The sequence below is a fragment of the Hemitrygon akajei genome, chromosome 18 (genome assembly GCF_048418815.1).
Source record: "Hemitrygon akajei chromosome 18, sHemAka1.3, whole genome shotgun sequence".
Lineage (NCBI taxonomy): Eukaryota > Metazoa > Chordata > Chondrichthyes > Myliobatiformes > Dasyatidae > Hemitrygon > Hemitrygon akajei.
The window spans coordinates 16,343,784-16,368,110 of NC_133141.1; the positions used below are offsets into that span (position 1 = coordinate 16,343,784).

At 41.2% G+C, this 24,327-nt stretch overlaps 1 protein-coding gene across 1 annotated transcript in view; it reads right to left on the bottom strand.

Annotated features, from left to right (window-relative positions):
- The window catches only part of LOC140741144 (5'-AMP-activated protein kinase subunit gamma-1-like), a 72,777-nt gene extending 48,729 nt beyond the window's left edge, over positions 1 to 24,048 (bottom strand). The window contains exons 1-2 of the mRNA XM_073070967.1: positions 23,862 to 24,048; positions 3,770 to 3,818 (exon numbers count right to left, since the gene is read on the bottom strand). Coding sequence (XP_072927068.1) covers positions 3,770 to 3,818; positions 23,862 to 23,870 — 58 coding nt within the window. The 5' untranslated portion in view covers positions 23,871 to 24,048. The remainder of the gene's footprint in view (positions 1 to 3,769; positions 3,819 to 23,861) is intronic.
- Positions 24,049 to 24,327: the final 279 nt, after the last annotated feature.

The window sequence follows — 24,327 nt, forward strand, 5'->3', positions numbered from 1 at the left end:
TAGTTTCTCAAGACACTTCAATCACACAGCAAGATTATGATTGAACTCTGACCTAACCCCATATATGTGCCTAGTCACTGTATGCCTCAATGCTCCTGGATATCAATCTCAAATTTAAAATGAATGAAGGTGAAGTTTATTTCTCACATGTACACTAAAACATAAAACGAAATGCATTGTTTGTGTCAATGAACAACATAGTCCGAGGATGTGCTGGGGGCACCTCACAAGTATCGCCACACTTCAGGTGCCAACATAGCATGCTAACATACCTTACTAACCCTAACTTGTCCGTCTCTGGAAAGTGAGAGGGAACTGGAGCATGCGGTCACAGGGAGAATGTACAAACTCTTTACAGACAGCAGTGGGTCAATAGTAACCCTGATCGTTGGCAATGCAAAGTGACTGCACTACCACTACACTACCGTGCTACCCCTGTAGCCAAGCAGTAACTGACAGCCCTCATTTTCAGGCGGCAACACAGGTCAGGCCATTTTTAGGTATTGCTACATTCTCGTGAAGCTTGTCTGCCAGTTAAGACTCTGCTTGTCTCATCTAATTTAGTTAGCTTGTGAATTACACCATCTTTCATTGTAATTCCAAGTCCAAGATACTTCGGTGAACTCTGGTATACGTGGCACCAACCAAAGGGCGTCCTGTACGTGCAACGTATTTGCAGTTTGCGAGAATTGCTGTGCAAAATACTGACTTCTATACAGGTGGCCCCTGTTTTTTGAACGTTTGCTTTACAACAGCTCGCTGTTATGAAAGACCTACATTAGTATCTGTTTTCACTAATCAAAGAGGATTTTCACTTTTATGAAAAAAAGACGCCCGCTTTATACCTGTGTTTACCCCAAGAAAGACTACAATGACCATGAAGCCTTGTGCAGGCAGTTGTTTGCACATGCGTGTACGTGTCCATTTTTTTATTTTCTCCAAATCGATTTTGGCTCGCCGTCTTCCCGAGTTTGATAAGTGAAACTACACCATACATACAATATTTCTACTTTATATAGGCTGTATATTTATCATATCATTCCTGCTTTTACTATATGTTAGTGTTATTTTAGGTTTTGTGTGTTATTTGGTACGATTTAGTAGGTTATTTTTTGGGTCTGGGAACTCTCAAAAATTTTTCCCATATAAATTAATGGTAATTGCTTCTTTGATTTACAATATTTTGGCTTACAAACAGTTTCATACGAACGCTCTACCTTCGGATAGCAGGGGGAAACCTGTATTTGCATATTTAACAGTGGGTGCACTTAATGTCAAAAGAGCACGAGGACTAGCAGATTACACCCCATGACCTACATTATGGGGAAAGGCTTCTCCTCACACAGAGAAACTAAAGCAGGATGGGGATAAAGGTGGCTGAATACAGAGCAAGGACAATACATGAGGAAGCGTCACAACAAGGGGGAAAAAAACTAGGGATCGGAATTTTTCAATAGACTCACATTTTCTGAAATACTGAGAAAAAAAAATAGGGTTGCAAGTAAAGGCAAACGTATATTAACAGCACAGGACAGCAAATCAAGAGCTTACCTGGGGTAAATGAATGACACTATTTATGAGAAACAGAGTGGATACTTGCATAATTTGTAGTATGGACAGCCCAATCCTGAATGCTCATTGGCACCAAGAAGGGGATTAAAAAAAGGAAGAATGCAGAATGGGATTCTTGTAAAGAGATGAAGGAGTTAAATTTTAAACTAAAGTACAAGACTTTAAGGGTCATAAACCTGTCTGAGTTAGCCAACTTATACTTGAGTCAGAAAGTTGAGTGTCCAGGTCCATTTCTGAATCAGAGCATGTAATCTAGACAGACCCTCAGCTTTGGACTAAAGGATCACTACATTGGATAAGGAACTAAAGTGAGGTCCAAATGGCCTCATGCAGATACAAAAAAAATCCATGGTATTAAAAAGAACAGGGGAGTTTCCCTCATGTACCCCAGATCAGCATTTCTCCCTCAATCAGCACACTACAAAAAAAAAAGCACAAGTTAACTGGACATTCACTTTATTTGCTGCTTGCGAGAACTGCTGTGTACAAAACTGACTTTTGCATTTGCGCATTTTGTGACTACATTTTTAAAGCAAGTTGTTGATTGCAAAGCACTTCCAGGCATCCTGAAATTACAGCAAGATGAAATGCAAGCCCTATCTCAATAAATTCAGTATTATTCTTAGTGCAATGCAGTGCACCAGTAAAACAGGAACAGGTTAGATGCATTAATATGGAGCTCAAAAGCAAGTACAGATTTGAATGCTCAAGATCCCTAGGCCTAAGGAAAATACGTACAGCGAATGCTCTTCAGATGAGACCAGTCTCATCCAAGCCAGACCGGTATTAGTATCTTTACTAAGGGGATAAAGAAGAGAGTGAGCAAGAACTTAAGGGTAAAGAATACAGTGGGGAAAAAAAGAGGGAAGGAAGTTAATTGAAGAAAGTTTATAAAATGGAAAAAGGAATGCAGTTAAAAACAGACACCCACCTAGGTTGTTAGAAGCTTTCACACACATGGTGTTCAAACTTAATGGTTGTTATGTCATTTGAGAATCATGATGCGAGCTCTTAGAAATACAGTTAATTCCAAACACTGGACATGAGATGGAGGACCACAAATGCTAGGAATTAACTCATTGGCAGTTAGAGAGAAAAGGGATCAAGAGAAATACTTGGAATAGCCTATTGACTAAAACATAACTACCTACCTATTAACAAAATACTATTTTGGGAACAAATGCCATTCTATTGAGGGATTTTAACAAACCTTACGCAAGCTGGTAGTATCTAACATTCTTGAACTACTGAGCATCATTTATGAAGTCCTCATCTCAGCACAACAAAAAGTATCTTAACCTCCAGTAAGCAAATGGCAAATGTAATAGGTGATATAAGTAACGAATGGATGTAGCAGCAGTCTGAACAATCACATATGTCATGACCTGGGAAAATAAAACTATTAACTAATACTTCATTATGTGATTTCAAGACAATGTGTGATAACTTTGATGTAATTTGTATAATAGTCCAAGTTTAAAAACAGTGAAAAAGCAGGCAGTCCTCAGGATGTGACTTAAGATTTAGGGCATCTAGTCACTACAAAACAGTAATCTACACAGCAAACACAAGCCAAGGTACAATGACAAATTGCAAGCTTTTGACTTGGGTCCTAGCTTGAATAGTGTCACTAAAGTCACTGGACTATTATTCCACATAAGGAAACTGTGAAGAGGACGATCAAATGACTGGCATCTAAGTACTGAATTATGAGGGTAGTCTGGGGTAAAAGTGCCTGAGCTTTGAAGAACATAAACTACAGGTAACATTTTATTCTGAGCACTCTCTCAAGTTAAACCATGACTCTATGAAGTCAGGAGGCATTGCTTTGCAAAATGATTAATTCTTAGATTGGACTCTGGGCTTAGATGCAAAAACTCTGGAGTCATTCAAGGGGCAGTTAGCTATCTTGAAACTATTAAATCAAATAGCCTCTCTTATCTATCGGATTGTGATCTAAACTAGAAGTCTGGGTACTCCACTCAATACACCTAACTTCCTTTTTTTTAATATATAAAAAAGAAACCAGTGATCCCCCTGCCCTTCTATTTCATATACACTAGACATTTTATTTTAAACTATTATAAAATAAAATTTGGCCACATTTATACTTTTTAAATATCTAAGCTAGCCTGGCATTCAGTACATAAAATATGTTTCCAACTTTGAATAAAGTGATTTAAAATGAAAAATATACCGTCTCCAGTCGAGTTCAACTTCTCCATGTCGTCAAAGACAGCAACAGTCTGTGGGAAAAGAAACAATACAATTAAAGTCTGCCAGGAATTTTTAAACAATGATGATATAGTCATACAGTGATACAGCACAGAAATGGGACCTTCAGCCCACCAAGACCTGAGAGATCAACCACCTAGTTACACTAATCCTGTGTTAATCCTATTTTTATTTACTCTGCATTCCCATCAACTCTCTCCAGATTCTACCCCTCTCCTACACACTAGATGTAATTTGCAGTGGCCAATTAGCAACACATCTTTGGGATGTGGGAGGCAAGCAGTCACAAGAAAAACATGCTAACTCCACACAGCATCCAAGGTCAGGACTGAACCTGGGTCTCTGGCACCCTGAGGCAGCAGTTCTGCTAGCTGCGCCCCTATGCTGCCATATACATTACAGGGATAATTGTGCATTTATAAATATGTCAGTAACAATCTTAGCACATGCCACCATATGCCAATTACAAGCAGGGACAAAATACCCTCATTCATTTCAACCAGAATGAAAGCTGTTTGAAAAGATACAAGTCTTGAATGCAAAGCTCACAAATTGGCATGCTCAATAATGTTTGCAATGCTAGAATTACAAGCAGGGTAGGCTCAAGAGTTGTTAAAAATTGATGAAGTACACTGACTTCTTTTCACGAATGTGTCTAATTGTGGGGCAATATTTTAACTTACCAATGCTGCAAGACACTCCAGCCTGAAATTAATAGACTTACATAGGCAGCACAGAGCAGATAACAGTGAAGAAAGATAAAAGGAAGTGGTGCTTTGTGCTCTAACTCCTCAAACTGCTGCAACTAAGGGACATATATTTGAATCATGTCCCACCAACTTGAATGACTGGTCAGCAACAACAGCAAAGAAACTGAAAATAGAATGGAAAACCAATCCAAGTATTCAAGTGACTACACAGGCAGAGTAACAACACTTCCAGCAAGCTGGCTTTCACTCAAAGGGAGATAAAACACTACACTCAAGATGCAAGAGAAAGACAAGATCCTAAGATACTGGGATCATGCTGAACGTTAAGCAATTCATTGTAGGTATTGTATTTGGTGATTTTGTGATCCAGAGGTTCTTCAGAAATCAAGGATGAGGCATAAAACTTGGTGGTTATGGCCCTTTATTAGATGTTACAAGAACAAAGAAAAAGATTAAAGTAGTCATGGTCATCTCAGACTATAAAAACTAATTCACTAGACAAATAAAGCACATTCCAGTGATAAGAAAGAACATGCTCAGTGACATGGCACAGACTGCAGAGAAACTTGTAGAAAAATATAGAAACAGCTATACTGCAATTACTGAAAATTCACTGAACAGTTAAACACATACAGGTGATTATATGAAACTGATAACCAAGCACAAGTTAAACTGCAAGAAAAATAGCAATTCTACACCCTAATGCAACACGAGAGATACATTTCTGTAACCCAAACAAAATGGTGGAGATAAACAGATAAGTTGGTTACTTGAGACACATCAGAAGTACATCCTTACTAAATATAGCAATAATTCATACCACCACCAGTTTTATCTCCAGGATCAAATGAACTATTTTAATGTTCAGGTGAAAGCAAATCTCATAGACTGGATGTCTTTGTGTGCCTGGCACCTGCTTGTGGTCCAATTACAGCTATTAAAAGGAGAGGCAGCATGGCTTTCAAAAGCCTCTGTGGGTGCTGTCATGACTCGCATTGAGTCAGCAATTACACTGCCATATCAGAATCAGGTACAGGTTCCCCCCCTTTATGAAAGTAAAGCATTCCTATGACAGCTTTCTTAAGCCACAATGGCGTAAAGCGAGGAACCAATTACCATCAATTTATATGGGAAAAATTTTTGAGCGTTCCCAGACCCAAAAAATAACCTACCAAATCATACCAAATAGCACATAAAACCTAAAAAACACTAACATACAGTAATAGCGAGAATGATATGATAAATACACAACTTATATAAGTAGAAATAATGTATGTACAGTGTCATTTCACTTATCAGAATCAGGAAGATTTAGCTAAAAACAATATGTAGAGAGAGAAAAAAAACAGCACGTACACGCATGCGCACACACCTGCCCGTGCAAGGCTTCACAGTCATGGTAGTCTTTCTCGGGTAAACACAAGCTTAAAGCGGGCCCTGCCGCCGTTTCTCTCGTTCGGTTAGCAAAAACAGGTACTAATGTAGGTCTTTCATAAAAGCGAAGTGGCACAAAGCGACCATTCATAAAGAGGGGGATGCTTGTATATTGTCACTGGCATAGGTCGTGAAATTTGTTGTTTTGTGGCAGCAGTGCAATGTAAGACAAAATTACAAAGTTAAGATCAACAAAAAGTGCAGGGGAAAAAATAGTGTGGTAGAGTTCATGGACCATTCAGAAATCTGATGGAAGAAGCTGTTCCTAAAACATTGAGTGAGTCTTTAGGCTCCTGCATCTCTTCCCTTTTGGCAGTAATGAGAAGGCATTTCCCAGATGGTGGGAGTCCTTAACAGCAAGAATGTTAAATCTGGTAGTGAGTATTCTACAAAGACCAGATAGCAAATGAGGATTTCACACCATCATGGCACAGAGCAAAGGAAGCATGGAGACTGGACAAACAGCTAAGATAAAATAGAAGTGAACAAAATTACATATTAAAAATAATGTTACTGGTATAGGTTAGCTGCCAAGGCACCCCTCGGTCAGGGAAAATATCATTTCAGTATCCAGTTTGCTGTGCACTCTAGAAAAATATTCCATGAGATCTCCTCTAAACTCTAAGAGAATAAAAGCTGCTTAAATCACAACCTTAATTCACACCCTCCTCACTAATCAATGGATGGTTGAAGCAGCCATTTGGACTTTCAAGCCTGTTCTATCATTCAGTTCCATCTACCAAAGTCATTTTTTCTTAAACTGGGGTTACAGATTTAGCCCTGAAACTTGCATTCGGTCTTACCTCAGCCTTTCAGAAAGAGTTCTGCAAATTTCCACTGTCAATACTTCACACTTTGCTAGATAGCTTAGAATATCAACTGAACACAAACCAGACTATTTTGCAGTTCAAGTGTACATAGGAGAAGCAGAGCCTTACAGGGCCACTATGACCTCTCACTGAAGTTACAGGGAGAACATGCAGATCATAAGGTTCTGCAGAAATAGCCCAAACATACCACTCATGAATGTCCACCAATAATAAACTCACATGGGTCAGTTTTTGAAAGTCCTTCAAAAATCGACAAAGACCTCATGGCTAATTGAATGAATCTTTATAACTGGAAGAAGACAGGAGATGGATGGTTGGAACAGGCACCAAAGTGAAGGGATATTTCAGATGGGAAGGGGCGGGGAGGGTGTAGAAACCAAGGAGTTGCTGTGAAAACGGATATATCTCTTTCTCCCTTATTAGAGAGGGAGAGAGCCTGTGGTATGTCAAATACCGAGTAGTCTTTGGGGTACTGCAAGTCTGTGTCTGCTGTACGCTGGAGTGCTCGGTGGTAGGTGCCGATGCTTTATTTTTTGCTGGTGGGGGAGGCAGGATCGTAGCTTTGCTGCTGCTTACGCGTGTGAGGGGGAGCTGAGGAGTCTGCTGTTCTAACATTTAACTATCATTCATTCTTTGGGAGCACTCCTCTGTTTTTCGTGGATGGTTGCAAAGAAAAAGCATTTCAGAATGTATATCGTATATATCTTTCTGGCATTAAATGTGCCTTTGAAACCTTTTTACTAAAAAAAAGGACAGTCAGTATTTCAAGTCAAGACCATTCACGCCTGACCTGCCAAGTTCCTCCAGCAACTCACGTGCTGCTCCAGATTGCAGCATCTGCAGTCTCTTTTGTCTCTAGTTCTCCCATAAATTGTACCTTATTTAATGGCTCTTGCCTGCTAGGATGCACACGATGCATCGCTGCAGAACAGAATTTGGCCTTGTCCCACTTGAGTCTCCTACTCAAACACCAAGAGGGAAGAACCCATACCGCTGAATCAGACCAATGTAACCCTGTTACACTGACTTCACTGTAATAGCAATATAAATTATATTTACCTTCAGAGGCTCAAGTGTATTCTTAGGAAGTTAGGAATAGCACCAGCAGGTAACATCATACTGCACAGTCCACACTACAAAACTGTATCTATACACAATTTTCTCTTTAAATCTTGCTCTGAACCTGGGAAGCTGACACCCTAACATAAGCTGCCATTACTCAGGCTTTCATAAATTCCCACAAGACTTGTGGATCCCTGAAAATGTTAGTTTATTTGAATCTGCAGTGAGCCCATGGAAATAAACTTAGCAAACAAAAAGCTCAGGGTTTTCTGTTTGGAAACAGAATTTAAATGGTATTAAAAATAGCTCATATGTCCAAACATTTGGCGAATTTAACTGATAGATTAATAACTATCACAAGGCCATAGCTTGAAACGTTGCACGCTTGACATGCAGTTGACATTTCCCGAATTCCCTCAAGAATTGTACAATTGATTTTCCTAGAGACCATCCAACTAATCGGAATTTGCTTTACGGGTGTTTATTATCCCAAAATGCCTTAATAAATTGAATTCAGAGAACATCTTGACCTTCGGACACACGAGTTTTTGTTTGAAATAAATGGGCTCGTTGGACTTGCACCAGCTTTATAGGAATATCCCAAAGTTACACTTCCAGTAATACCAGAAGATAATGGAATCACTCAGCTAGTCAAGCAACTGATTGGGAGAAGGAAACAGAGCTAACATTTCAGGCCGGGGCCCTTTGTCCTACAACATATATGTCAAACTCAAGGCCCGCGGGCCAAATCCGGCCCGCGGTGGAATTATCTTTGGCCCGCGAGATAATATCTAATTACTATTAAAGCTGGCCCCAGTAATCGAAGCGCCTATGGCGTATGATATGGCGAATGCTGAGTTTATTCAGGTACCAGGTTTTCAGGGTTTTTAGTGTTTATTCGGCAGTCTTGTTCATAAGAAATGGAATTTGTAAAGTGAAACACTTTGTAGTTATAGCAGAGACTGAGACACATGAGAGCAGGCTGAAAAAACGGAGGCAACGAAAGCTGCGTTCACACAGCTTGATCCGGCCCGCATGAAGCTGCATTTTGCTCAATCCGGCCCATGACCTAAAATGAGTTTAACACCCCTGTCCTACAACATTAGCAAGATGAAAAAGATAACGGAGTTGCAGAGAAGGCGGCAGGAGAAACGGATAGGACAAAATGAGAGACCAGTTGCAGGGTGAAATTACTACTTTGCCTGTGTATGAGATTTTAGTTGTAGGGTAGTAGGACATGCCCAGAAATCAGACTGTACTTCTCCATTTAGTACATGATCTACCTGGCATGTCCAATAGCACTTGCTATCAGCAACATGTAACACAGACAGAAGCATCATCATCATGTAACTGCCCCATTTTTCACAAAAAGCAATTAATAAACATTTTGTACAAAAAGCCACAAATCTTCACTAGCCTACTTCTCCCAACCATTTCATTAGGAATTATATCACTGAAGTAATTGTACCATAATAAAATGGGGGAAAAACAGCTGAATTAAACTTAATACTGTCTAAACCCTTTGAACTGATAAGTACTGCCCAAAAGATTCAACCCAATTAATACCATGGTATAGGGTACCAGGCAACTGACAGCAGTACACGAGTATCCAGTAGTCTAATACATTGAGAAAGTAGCCAGAAGGCAGCATTTAGATTTTTTTTGCTAAAGACATCTGGAAACTTTGTAATAATCTAAGGCACAGCTGTTTTTTTTAAAGTGCAAGTACACATTCAATTCCCAGAAGTATTCATTCTCCACAACTGTTCCAAAAATGCACCTTCTAAGCAGTCTACACATTATTAGGCAAGATGAAAAAATAACTTCCTGCTGATCAGCTATATGCTTCCTGCTGCTTCACTTCTCCAGCACAAGAATTCATTTGGATGGAGCCTTTAGAATGGGCAAACTGCATTAATTAACTGATGAACAATTTCACTTTTTTTTAAACTCGTTTTTTAACATTTGTGCAATTTGTTCTTTTTGTGTGTGTGTTGGGTGTTTGATGTTTTCTTTAAACAGGTTCCATGGTGTTTGTTTCATGCTATAGGAAGACAAATCTTAGGGTTGTATACTACATATATACTTTGATAATAAATATACTTTGAATTATAACATCATCTTAGTCAGGATTTCAAAAAGTACAGCATGCCCAAAAACAGTAATTATTTTAAACAACTGATTTTGTTTTGTAGTACTTCACTTGGAATATTGTGTTCATTTCTGGTTACCTTATTATAGGAAGGATGTGGAAGCTTTAGAGAGGGTGCAAAGGAGATTTATCAGGATGCAGCCTGGATTAGAGAGCATGTATTAATTATGATGATTGGGCCGGCCAGTGATTTAGTGGCATCAGCACTAGACTTTGAGGTGAATGGTCCAGAGTTTGAATCTGGCTGGGTCCCAACCTGGGCAGCAGTACTATGTGCAGAAGAAAGGCCTGGCCATCTACTTCCACATCTTGCCACAAGACCCTATGGACAACTACACTAACCATAGGGTCGCCATGAGTCGACGACAACATTATGAGGATAGGTTGAGCAAGCTAGGGCTTTTTTCTCTGAGCAAAGGAAGATGAGAGGTGACTTGATAGAGGTGTATAAGATAAGAGGCATCAATAGAGTGGATAGCTAGAGACCTTTATCTCAAGACAGAAATGGCCAATATGAGGGTGCATCATTTTAAGGTGATTGGAGGAATGTATGGGGGAAATGTCAGATTTTTTAAAACTTTTTTTAAAAAACAGTAGGTCGTGAAACAGGGATGGTGATAAAGGCAGATACATTAGGGACATTTGAGAGACTTAGATAGGCACATGGATGAAAGAAAAATGGAAGGCTATGTGGGAGTGAAGGGTTAGATTGATCTTAAGACTAGGTTAAAAGGACAGCACAACATCTTGAGCCAAAGGGCCTGTACTGTTCTATGTTCTATCATAAAGGGTATTTTAGTTTTGAGGGGATTAAAACAGAATTTCACTTTGTAAGTTTGCAATTATTTGCATGTAACTAGTTTTTTTTCTGCCTGGCAATGAATTAAACTCCTTTTGAGAGACAGCTTTGGTGAGATATACCAAATGAAAGATTTATCAAAGATCCCCACTATGAGTCATGTGCCCTTCTCGCAGCTACCAATGGGCAGAAGCCTGAAGTCCCACACCACTAAGTTCAAGAACAGCTACTTCTCTTCAATCACTCAGTTCTTGAACCAACTTGCACAACCCTAATCACAATATCAATGCTACCAGCAACAGTATCACCATTTTGCACTAAAATGCACATTGCTTTTTCTGTGTTCTTCCTTGTAAAAATTGTCTATAATTTTTAAGTTTTTATTGTGAATTTAAGAGCTGGGAGGTTATGCTGCAACTGCACAGGGTACTGGTGAGGTTGTACCTAGAGTACTGCGTGTAGTTCTGGTCTCCTTACTTGAGGAAGGATATACTGGCTTTGGAGGTGGTGTAGAGGAGGTTCACCAGGTTAATTCCAGAGATGGAGAGATCGAGTCATCTGGGACTGTACTCGCTGGAATTCAGAAGAATGAGAGGAGATCTTACAGAAACATATAAAATTATGAAAGGCATAGATAGGATAGAGGCAGAAAAGTTTGTTTCCACTGTTAGGTGAAACTAAAACTAGGGGACATAGCCTCAAGGTTAGGGGAGTAGATTTAGGATGAAGATGAGGAGGAACTGCTTTTCCCTGAGGGTGGTGAATCTGTGGATTTCTCTGCTCAATGAAGCAGTTTACTACCTCAGTAAACATATTTAAGACAAAGTTGGATATATTTTTGCATAGTAGGGGAATTAAGGGTTATGGGAAAAAGGCATGTATGTAGAGATGAGTCCATGGCCAAATCAGCCATGATCTTATTGAATGGCAGAGCAGGCTCGACGGGCCAGATGGCCGACTCCTGCTCCTGTTTCTTATGAATGCTAATTATCTGATGCTGTGCCTGTGATGCTGCTGCTAAAAGTTTTTCATTGCGCCTGTGCATACATGTACTTGTGCACATGAACTTTTGACTTAACATGGGTAGAGGAGCTACTTCAACCACATCTAATATTCAGCAATCAAGATCAACTTCCTCCTTATCACAAAAACAAAAAAAAAGGGTGCTTCATAAACCACCTTTCAAAAGCCACAAATGCACACACTTCTACAAACTAAACACAAGCAATCTGCATCACATTCAAGAGTGGAGACAGGATCGAACCGTGGATGGATGGGCACTGCAGAAGATGCACTCATGTGCACACTCTACCACATTCTGCAGTGTTGTTACTTGACAGGGGAAAAGAGTGAAGTATACCAGAAGCAGGAATGCTACAGGTATTACAAACAATTCACATGCACCCCATGTATTCAGGTCTAAATTTGGACATTATTATTGACTGTAGCTTAATGATTTCCTGCCTCCACACAGCCTGAGTCAGCTGGCTCCCTGGGTCAAAAGACTTCATGTACTCGACACAGGAATAGGGATTCAAGATTGGAAAAGGGAAGGTGGACCAATAAATGATGTACTGCTAACTAATTTACACAGACAATATTGATTTACATGATACAAATGGCTCAGATGCAATCTAGGAAGGGTCCACACTTTTGCAAGTTCTTTCCTTGAGACAGCTACAACACTGACATTGTCATAGCAGCTACCACAGCATAGAAACTTCCAGGAGTCATCTAATCGAGACATCACTTTCCCTTCGCCAATCGAGCAGAAGACACAAAAGCCTGGAAACATGTACCACCAGGCTCAAGGACAAGCTTCTAACCTGCTGTTATAAGACTACTGAATGTTACCCTGGTATGACAAATTGGACTCTTGACCTCACAATCTACCTCATTATGACCTCACACTTTGTTTGCCTGACCTGCACCATCCCTGTAGCTGTTGCACTCCCCCCCCCCACACATTCTGTTGTTGTTTCACCTTGTATTATCTTGATGCACTGTGTAATGATCTGATCTGTAAGACAAGCTTTCCACTACGTGACGATAATAAACCAATTCCAACTTAAGCCTGGACTTTCAAGTTGAAGTTTTCAGCAGATTAATCAAACTAAGGCCAATCCAACTTCCTCAGTTTAATTACAGGAGATTTGGTAGGAGTCCAATTTTGTTCTCCTAAATGAAGTTTCCCATTTAAATACTGCAATTTCAGATTAAATAGGTGCAGCTTCATTGAGAACTGTTACTCTTTCAACAGAGTAAATACTAATAAAAAGAACAACACCATCAGTATTGGTCACTAAATTAGCCCCAAGAATAAAATCTCTCGCCCCCAAATGGATCTGGGTGAGAGGAAAAGCAGTCAGGAAGGTGAAGGGTCAAGTTTGTATCCTAACACACTCCCTTGTAATCTGAGGATAAGACAGTGACAACCCTTTACTGGAAAGGAAGCATTCTCTTTTCACCATCGAAAATCAGAGGCATGCAAAGTACTGACAGCAGTCCTTCCTTTCCTGTTCTGCAACAAAATCCACATGCACTTTGTGTGGGAATGCAAGAACACACACACACTGGACTGAGGGAAATCACAAGACAAGGCATGTATGCAAACAAAGATGGGCTCAGCAAACAGACTCCAATTGCCACGTCAAGTCAATTTTTTTTAAAGCTCTGAGTAGCAACCAATCCAGACATCATAGGAGGGGAGGAGGGGTAGGTCCACTGTCCAAGTAGAAAAAGGCAGCGCCAGATCGTGGCAGTTAATTTGAGCTCTGAGCAGTGATCAATCAGCATTTGGGATTGATTAGCAAAAGCAAATTAAAGGAAGGCAGGTGCAAGAGCAGCGGTTATAGTCAGAGTGGGACAGAGTTAGAGTGTTGAAGCTTTAGCTCTTTGAAGTTTCAGTCAGAAAAGGCAGAAAAGAAAAGCTCTAGGTAAATTTTTTCCTTCCCTTCTTTACATCTACTCAGTTAGGACAGTAGAGATACTAGGTAGGATAGTTGGATGCTCCTCTTGCAGGATGTGGGAAGCTCCAGTCTCCCTGACGACTACAACTGTGAGAAGTACATCTGCAGCTTCTAATACTCTGCTTTAAGGAGTTGGAGCTGGAAGAGGATGAACTCCAGATCATTCAGGAAGCTGAAGGGGTGATAGGTAGGACATATAGAGAGGTAGTTACACCCAAGCTGTGGGACACAGAAACTGGGTGATAGTCAGGAATGGGAAAGGGTTTAAGGTCTCTGCCACTGAGTCGGCCTCTGTGACTCAGAAGGGAAGTGGGGAAGAAAAGGCATGCTGTGGTATCAAGGGATTTGTTAGGGGAACGGGAGGTTCTGTGGGCGAGAAAGATTCCCAGATGGTATGTTGCCTCCCAGGTCCCAGGGAACATCTCAGATCAAGCCCTCAGCATTCTTAAGTGGGAGGGAGAACAGCCAGAGGTGGTGATCCATGTAGGTACCAATGACATGGGTAGGATGAATGACGAGATTCTTCATAGGGAGTTAGGTGCTAAGTTAAAGGGCAGGACTTCCAGGGCTATATTCTCCGGATTGCTACCCGTGCCACATGCTAGTGATGCCAGAACTAGAAAGATCATAGTTTAACATGTGTGGAAGAAAAACAGTAAGACATTGTGATGAACGTTAAGGGGTTAATGATCTTCTAGTATTTGAATTCAAAGTCTGTAATCACTTATCTGCAACTAATGTACACTATGTGACTAAAATGTGCTTTGTAGACAGGATGAGAAAATAACTGTCTCTGCTTCCTTGTTCTAAGAATCATCACGTCTGCGCTTGGGAAAGCCTGATATACTGTCCTGAGAACTAACACTTAAAATATATAACTGCTCAAGGACATATAGTGCAACTTCACTATTCTAACGAGTTTTAGGTGAAGTTCCCTCCTTTTTCAGATTTAAGTGCTTCTTGTCACGTACGCCTGGGGTATAAATAAGAGTGTAATCCATTGTTGAGCAGAGTTTCAGAACTCTGCTTTCGGAGTCTGGGCTCTCCATGATATCATGTCATAAAACCCTTTAGTCTGAAACAATTCTCTGAGTCGGCCTGATCTATTCTGTCTGCTGCTCCTGAGATTTTTTCCACAACAACATGTGGCTAAATAGTTGGTGTAGGAGGTAGGCACAAGATTTTTGGATCAGTGGGCTCTCATCCAGACAAGGTGGAACCTGTACAGAAGGGACGGTTTGCACCTGAACTGGAGGGGTACTAAGGTTTGTTAATGCTGCACAGTGGGGTTTAAACTAGAGTTGCAGGGGATGGAAACCAGAGTGCCAGAACAGTTAGTGGAGAGGCTGTGAAGGCAGATGTTGGCAAGACCACAAAGTCAGGAATCGAAAGGTTGAGCATGGTGCGATGAGTGTCCTGAGCTGCGCATATCAAGCAAGAAATATCGTAGGAAAGGCAGACGAGCTCAGAGTATGGATCAACACCTAGAATTATGTAGCCATTAGTGAGATTTGGTTGCAGGAGGGGCAGGATTGGCAGCTCAATATTCTGGGGTTCTGTTGTTTTAGACGTGACAGAGCAGGAGGGATTAAAGGAGGAGGGGTGGTGTTACTAGTCAGGGAAAACGTCACAGCAGTGCTCCGTCAGGACAGACTGGAGAACTTGACTAGGTATGACCACGGCAATGGGGCATATTACAGACCACCCAACAGGATTTAGGGGAACAAATTTGTGGAGAGATCGCAGACTGTTGCAAGAAACACAAGGTTGTTATAGTAGGTGATTTTAACATTCCACATATTGACTGGGACTCCAATTCTATAAAAGGACTAGATGGGATAGAGCTTGTCAAATGTGTTCAGGAAAATTTCCTTCATCAGTACACAAAAGTCCCAACAAGAGAGCGTGTGACCTGCAATTAGGGAATGAGACAGGGCAGATGTCAGAAGTTTGTGTCGGGGAATACTTTGTATCTGGTGACCACAATGCCATTAGTTTCAAAAGTAAGTATGATAAAAGATGGGTCTGGTCCGTGGGTTTAAGATTATGAATTGGAGTAAGGCCAGTTTTGATGATATCAGGAAGGATCTGGCGAGTGTGGATTGGGACAGGCTGCTTTCTGGCAAGGGTGTACATGGTAAGTGGGGGATGCCTTCAAAAACTAAACTTTTGATACAAAGCTTGTATGTGCCTGTCAGAATAAAAGGCAAAGATAACAAGTGGAGAGGACCTTAGTTTTCAAGAAATATTGAGGCCCTGGTTCAGTGAAAAGGAGATGCATAGTAGGTATCGGTAAGTAGGAACAAATGAGGCGTTTATGGAGTACCAGAAATGCAAGAGAACACTTAAGAAATCGGGAAGGCCAAAAGGATGCATGAAGTTGCTATAGCTGACAAGGTGAAGGAGACTCTCAAGAGATTCTACAGATATGTTAAGAGCAAAAGGTTTGCAAGGGAAAAATTGGTCCTCTAGAAGACCAGAATGATAATCCATGTGTGGAGCCAAAAGAGATGGGGGACATCTTAAACGAATTAATTGCATCTGTATTTATTAAGGTGCAGTGAGGCAAAATGGCATCAACTTCATGGACCCTATACCGATTACAGAGGAGGTGTTTGCTACTCTGAGGCAAATTAGCATAGATAAATCCCCAGGGCCCGACAAGGTGCTCCCTCAGACCCTACAGGAAGGAAGTGCAGAAATTGCAGAGACATTTAAATCATCCTCAGCGACAGGGGAGGTACCAGAGGATTGGAGGATAGCCAATGTTATTCCGCTGTCTAAGAAAGGCTCTAAACATAAACCAGGAAATTATAGCCAGTGAGTCTGACATCAGTAGTGGGGAAGTTACTGGAAGGTATTCTAAGGGGCCAGATATATAAGTATTTGGGGAGACATGGACACAGTAGGTCACTTCTAACCAATCTTATAGAGTTTTTTGAGGAAGTTACCAGACAGTGGATGTTGTCTACATGGACTTTAGTAAGGCACTTGACAAGGTCCCACATGGGAGGCTGGTCAAGAAGGTTCAGTCGTTCAGCATTCAGGATGAGGTAGTAAATTGGATTAGACAGTAGAGGGTTGTCTCTCTGAATAGAGACTTGTGACTGGTGGTGTGCCACAGAGATCGGTGCTGGGTCTGTTGTTGTCTGTCATCTATATCAATGGTCTGGATGATAATGTGGTTAACTAGATCGATTTGTGGATGACACCACGACTGGGGGTGTAATGGACAATAAGGAAGGCTATCATGGCTTGCAGAGGGATCTGCATCAACTGGAAAAATGGGCTGAAAAATGGCAGGTGGAATTTAATACATGTGTTTCACACTTCAGTAGGACCCTGGTGGTCTTACACAGTGAACGGTGGGGCACTAAGGAGTGCGGTAGAACAAAGAAATCTGGGAATACAGGTCCATAATTCGTTGAAAGTGGCATCACAGGTAGATAGGGTCATAAAGAAAGCTCTTGGCACATTGACCATCATAAATCAATCTATCAAGTACAGAAGATGGGATGTTGAAGTTGCATAAGACATTGGTGAGGCCTAAGTATTGTGTGCAGTTTTGGTCACCTACCTATAGGAAGGAAGTAAATAAGGTTGAAAGAGTACAGAAAAAAATGTATAAGGATGTTGCTGGATCTGGAAGACCTGAGTCAGACAGAAAGATTGAATTGGTTAAAACATAAACATAGAAATCTACAGCACATTACAGGCACTTCGGCCCACAACGTTGAGCTGACCATGTAATTTACTCTAAAAACTGCCTAGAATCACCCTAGTGCATAGCCCTCTATTTTTCAAAGCTCCCTGTACCCATTTAAGAGGCTCTTAAAAGACCCTGTTGTACCTTCACTGGCAGTGCATTCCCCTCACCCACCACTCTGTTTATAAAAAAAAACAAAAAAAAACTTACCCCTGACATCCCCTCAGTACCTATTTCTAAGCACCTTAAAACTATGCCCCCTTGTGTTAGCCATTTCAACCCTGGAAAAAAGCCTCTGGTTATCCACACGACCAATGCCCCTCGTCATTTTATATACCTCTATCAAGTCACCTCTCATCCTTTCTCATTCCAAAGAGAAAAGGCCAAGTTCACTCAACCTATTCTCGTAAGGCATGCTCCCCAATCCAGGCAACATCCTTCTAAATCTCCTCTGCACTCTCCCTATAGAATCCACATCCTTCCTGTAGTGAGGTGACCAGAACTGAGCACAGTACTCCAAGTGGGGTCTGACCAGGGTCCTATATAGCCGTAACATTACCTCGCGGCTCTTGAACTCAATCCCACTGTTGATGAATGCTAACATACCAGTTGCCTTCTTAACAACACTGTCAACCTGTGCAACAGCTTTGAGTGTCCTATGGACACAGATCCCAAGATCTCTCTGATGCTCCACACTGCCAAGAGTCTTACTATTAATATATTCTGTCTTCAAATTTGACCTACCAGTTAGAACTGTATTCTTTAGAACATAGAAGATTGAGGGGAGATTTGATAGAGGTATACAAAATTATGAGGGTTATAGATAGGGCAAATGCAAACAGGGTTTTTCCATTGGGATTGGTTGAGACTACAACTAGAGGTCATGGGTTAAGGGTGAAAGGTGAAAAGTTTAAGGGGAACACAAGGGTAAACTTCTTCACTCAGAGGATCGTGAGAGCGTGTAACAAGCTGCCAGCACAACTGGTGCATGCAAACTCAATTTCAATGTTTAAGAGAAATTTGGATAGGCATATGGATGGCAGGGGTATGGAGGGCTATGGTCCCAGTCCAGGTTGATAGGAATAGGCAGTTTAAATGGTTTTGGCATGGACTAGATGGGACAAAGGGCCTGTTTCTGAGCTGTACTTCTCTATGACTCTAAGTCCCAATTCTGTGGGGAAAAATATGGATTGGCCACAGGGAACATTTAATATTTACAAAATATGTTAAGTAGTTTCCCCAAACACAACTTTCACACTGCAGAGAGCATTGCAAGGGCTGGTGTGGACACAATGCTTCCTGCTGTTGGTTCAGTATGGGATCAGAATGTTGTGCCCCAAAAGCTTTGCTGAATAGCTGGTGCAAGGTGGCAGGATATTTACAACAAGTGTGAAGTTGCCATGACTTATTTGAGAAAGATTAGCTAGGGTTTGAAAAGTGAGACATCCATACATTATCGTTATTTAAGTAAGCTAATCATTAACTAGCTATTACACTGCCAACTAGATCAAACCATGATCGTGGCTGTAAACTGTAGTACAAAGTTCACTGCTGCAAATGCTGCGGCATAAACATACATTGTTATACAAACAAAACTTAAGAGAATGAGGCGAGAGGAAAATGAAAATGGGTGTAGTTAATAGAATGATGATGAAAGGGCAATGCTGGGTTATAAACTATTCAAGTTATATCCTGAAAGTGGACTACTTATACAAAGAAGTCAACTGCAGTTCCACTTCCTCCAATTAACGGGATCACAGTTTGCATCAGTGGGGGAATGCATAATGACTTCAGTCTGAGATCCTTATTATTGCATGTCACATCAGCCAGTGGTTTGCAGAAAAAAAAAGAAAGAATGCCATTCCTGCTTGTACATCTAAACAGCATTTATAGTATTGCGCAAAAGTCTTAGGCACATGTAAAAAAAATTCTTAAAGTGAAGATGCTTTCAAAAATAATGAAAAGTTTCTAAGTATCAGAAAATTTACTATAAAGAGCAGTAAACAGTTAAAAACAACAAAAATCAAATTAATATTCAGTGTGACCACCCATTGCCTTTAAAACTGCATCAATTCTCTTAGGTACACTGTTGTGCAGTTTTATAAGAAAATCAGCTGCTAGGTTGTGCCAAGCATCTTGGAGATCTTGCCACAGTTCTTCTGCAGAGGTTGGCTGTCTCACTTGCTCCTGTCTCTCCAGGTAATCCCAGACATCCTCAATGATGTTGAGGTCAGGGCTCTGTGAAGGCCATACCATCTGAAACCATATAAAAAATCTAGGGTGCCTTAGACTTTTGCATAATACTGTATATATTGCACCTTTATAGGATACAGTTAATAGATTACTTTCAAAATGCATTTCTGCTGTTCCATTAGCAACCGTGGCTGATAATTTGCACCAAGACCCCAAACAGCAAATAACAAACAATTAATCTGCCTGAAATGTGGTTAAAAGAAGAGGAGCCAGGAGAAAGCCATCACTCTTCAAGAGTAATACGATCCAAAGTCAATGAACAGACATGTTGAAACTGCCTCATCTGACAATGCAGCATTCCCTCAGGAATACACTGGAGTATCAGTCTGGATCAAACAATTTAATTCTCTACAATAGACCTGGACTCCACACAAATTTCATATTTAGAAGCAAATATAATTCTAAGTAAGGAAACTGAAATCTTTAAAATATCACTGAATGCCTACCAACTGGATATAGAGGATATCCCAAACACCCATCTAAACAATTAACAAATGTCACTTAGTGTGGTTACTTGAACTACATTCGGTACTGGTGATGTGGTTTCCTGTATTAGGGAAACCACATCACAGACTGGGTGACTACTTTGCAAAACATCTCTGTTCAGTCTGTAGCACTTACCCTAGTTTCCAGTTGCCTATCACTAATTTTCCAGCCCTCTGACCTGGCAAAGAGGAAGGTAGGTGGGAGGTAATAGGTGAAAGAGGTAATGGGCTAAAGGAGGAATCTGATAAGAGAGGAGAGTGGACCATGGGAGAAAGGGAAGGAGGAGGGGAACCAGAGGGAGGAGATGGGGGGGTGCTGTGGAAGGGAAAGAAGAGAGAATGCCCAGGGTGGAAAGGGCCTTATGCAGGTGTTGCAAGAATTTGGAAAGCTTACAGAATGCTCTTTATTGTGAAGGGAACACAACAGAAAAATAGGGAGGTTATGCTCCTGCTATATTGGTATTGATTTTATTATTGTCACAAGATACAGCAAGAAGCTTTTGTTTGCCAGCCTTCTAAATAGATTATGTGATACACAAGTGCATTGAGGTAGTAAAAAGAAAACAATGCAGAATATATAGAGAGTGTAGTACAGGCAGACAATAAGATGCAAATTGGCAGATCAAGAGTTCATCTTTTAGCACACGGGAGGTCTATTCAAGAGTCTGTTAACAGATAGGGTATTAGTAAGATCACACCCGGTGTACTTGCTTTCCTTACTTCTGGAAAGATGTGAGAGTGTTGCAAGGAGTCCAGAGAAGTTTTCTTTATTTCGAGAGACATTAGGCTCCCGCGCTGCACAGAAAACCCAGATTTAACTCTAGCCAATTAATCTACCAACCACTACGTCTTTGGACTGTGGGAGGAAACTCACGTGGTGACAGGGAGAACGTACAAACTCCTTACAGGCAATAGCCGGAATTGAACCCAGGTCTCCTGCACTGTAAAGCATTGTGCTAACCTCTATGCTACCGTGCTGCCTGGACAAATACATGGATTGCCTTGCATCAGGATAGAAGGGTTTCTGGAGTTAGCAGGAGTGAGAGAGAACTTGATTGAAGCATTTAAGACCCAGAGGGGTCCTGATACAGAGAATGGTGAGAGGGTGTTTTCTGATCACCATGCAAAATGAAGGGGCTGCCCATTTAATACAGATGAAGGAAAGTTTCTCCCTCCCCGCCTCTCAGGGAATTAAGATTCATGCAGAATGTGGAGTTGATGCAGAACAGGTTTGAGGGGTTGTGTGGCTTCCTCCTGGTCTTAATTCACATGTACTCACATTTAAATCGATGTGTGAATGTTAGAGAGCAAGCAAGCATGCACACATACCCCAAAGACCTTGCATATCCTCTTTAATCACTCTGATGGGTCTTCATTTCACTAATTCCTTACACTAGCTGTTCACTGTTACTAAAACACGTTGGGGTTTTGAGCCAACTTTCCAAGAAAAAAGGTGGAACTGTATTCAAGTTGTTGTTTAGACCTGGATTACAGGATGACAAATGAAGCATGACAAATTTCCAAGTGGAATCCTTTCCTACTGTAATATATAATATTTTAAGTATTACAAGAAATTCATAGTTTGGATGAATTTGAAAGCAACAGTCACATATGCATACATTACAATTCAATCTGTGTAAAAATGTAAGCTTTTTTCCCCCCACAATCTGCATCACCAATGTCAAGGTAGCTAACTGGTTAATACTTCTGACTTTCCTCATTCTGTCCTTTCTTGAACAGCAGGTATATGTAGTTCCTCCCTTCAGAGGATTTTCCTCAACCTAGGAAACACTGGAAGTTCAAAACCAATACACCCACTATTTCCATTCCCAATGATAATAGAGGATCTATGATTTTTATTTTGGCTTTTCACCCCATACAGGGGTGGAGCTTAGGAGACGATGGCACCTAACGATGACTCCTTAGCTTGCATCTTCGAAAATAGCTCTAATTCTATCTTTAATATCTCTATTTTTTCCTTTCAGAGTTCTTTTGAAGACCCTGACCTGGAGTTGCACACTGACTACGGGTCTTTGTGGGAATGGGACCCGCTCTCGGGGGCCTCATGACTGGCCACTATTCGAAATACCAAGGATGCGGCCCAAAAGACTAGCGCACCTTCAGGGTTCTGGATTTCGTGGCTCCGGAGGCCGGCGGACTCAAGGTCGGTGCTTCCGCAGGAAATCGGGGTGTTGTGGGAGACAGAAGATCGAAAGCAGCAAGCTGGCTGTTTGCCCAGAGACCCGAGTTCTTTGGGCATAGAGCTCGATAAAAACAAATGAACTTTTAACATCGTAAATCAGCGAGTTGTTTGTTATATCTCCACTCTCGCTGTGAAACAGAAACACCTCTTTCTCCCTTATTAGGGGAAGAGAGAGAGAGAGAGAGCCTGTGGTATGTCAGATACCAGGTGAACGAGTAGTCTTTGGGGTACTGCAAGTCTGTGTCTTTATTGATGCTTTGCTGTACGCTTGAGTGCTCAGTGGGGGTGCCAATGCTTTTTTGCTGGTGGAGGGGGGGGGGTCATTGCCTTGCTGCTGCTTACACATTTGTCTTTATCATAACATTTGCACTTGCCAATATAGAGAAGTTTTTCCTCAAACTTTTGTCTGTTATTATTGCATTCAAATTCTGTTTTCCTTAAGAGTTTTGTGCCTATCTTCTATTGACTTCAAATAACTTCCTGGGTTTATTATTCTTTCTGGCAGCTTCATCAACAGCCTCCTCTTTTAATCCATTAACACAATTTTTACCCTCTTAGTCATGGGGTGGGGTTTCCCCAAACAAAATAAGGGAATATCGATTTGCTGCAAATTACCAATACTTGAAATACTTACCATTGCTTAACTATACACACCTCTTAAATTTAGTTTAATCTTAACCACTCACTATACTTATTTTGTTCCACCCATTTTAAAAGACCTCTGTTTCAGACAATCAGGTCATAAACTGAAAACAAAATCTTTTTATTCCCCGAACCATTACTACAAGATTAATACATTAACCTTAACCCATTGCACAATACTAAATCTATAATATTATGTTCTTTAGTCAGAAATTCATTAGAATATCAAGACCTAGATCTTGTATTATTCGTAAATGTAACTTCCAAAATAACAATAATTGCAAACGCTGGAAATGAAACAGTAAATGCCAGAAACACTGTGGGTCAGAAGCATCTGCAAAAAGAGAAACAACTAACACTTCTAGTCAAAGGCCCTTCATGAAAACTTCGTCAGACTTCAGTCTGAAACGCCAAATGTTCCTCTCTACGCAGATGCTGTCTAACCAACTGAGTGTTTGTGGGATTTCCTGTATATACTTCTATATTACTTTCATTAGCTTTCTCCATGATATTCGATATAACGTCTTTTGCACCTACCGCAATCCTAAAAAAAATCTCTTAAAAAACTATAACGCCAAAATACAATTAGCCTCAAACAGCATAGCTGAGAATTTGGAATACCAATGAAATAAATATATTGTATACACTTAGCCAGGACAGAAATGGGTGACGGATGCCAGAATGTTGCGTGACAAAACAAGGTCGCACCCAGCACACGTCGCCAGGCTGCCCGTCTACAATGACAGCTCGGGAAGGGAGAGTCGCTCTCCGGCACTCGGGACGGGACCTCCCCACCCATCCAAACTTACCGGTTCCATCCCTGCGGCTTCGCCAACTCGACGCTCTACGCCCCCGATGACTCGAATCGCCGTTCCCTCCGACTACAGTATTATCATGAACTCTTCTCAGTACTTTCAGGTCCTGTCTCCCATCCACATCTCCCAGTGCTTCCGGTCCGCGCCCGATGAACAACGAGCCGGCAGACAGGCGGAAAGATGGCTGGCGTTGGGCAGTCCCTGTACCCGGCAGCGCCACCTGTAGGCCCAAACGTCCAGGCGGAAGCCGCAGCCGCGGCGCTCAATCACACCGGCAAGCCGAAGTCTGAGCGGTTTACTCACCTTGCTCCTGCACTAAATACCAAGATCAGGTCAACATTCAATCAAAGCAACGTGAGAGGATTACGATGTTTACAGATTGAGCGAAGCAGAAGTCATAAAGGAAGTTTGAGAGTGTAGTCAGGGATATCATTGGTAGTGAGATAGATTTGATTTCATG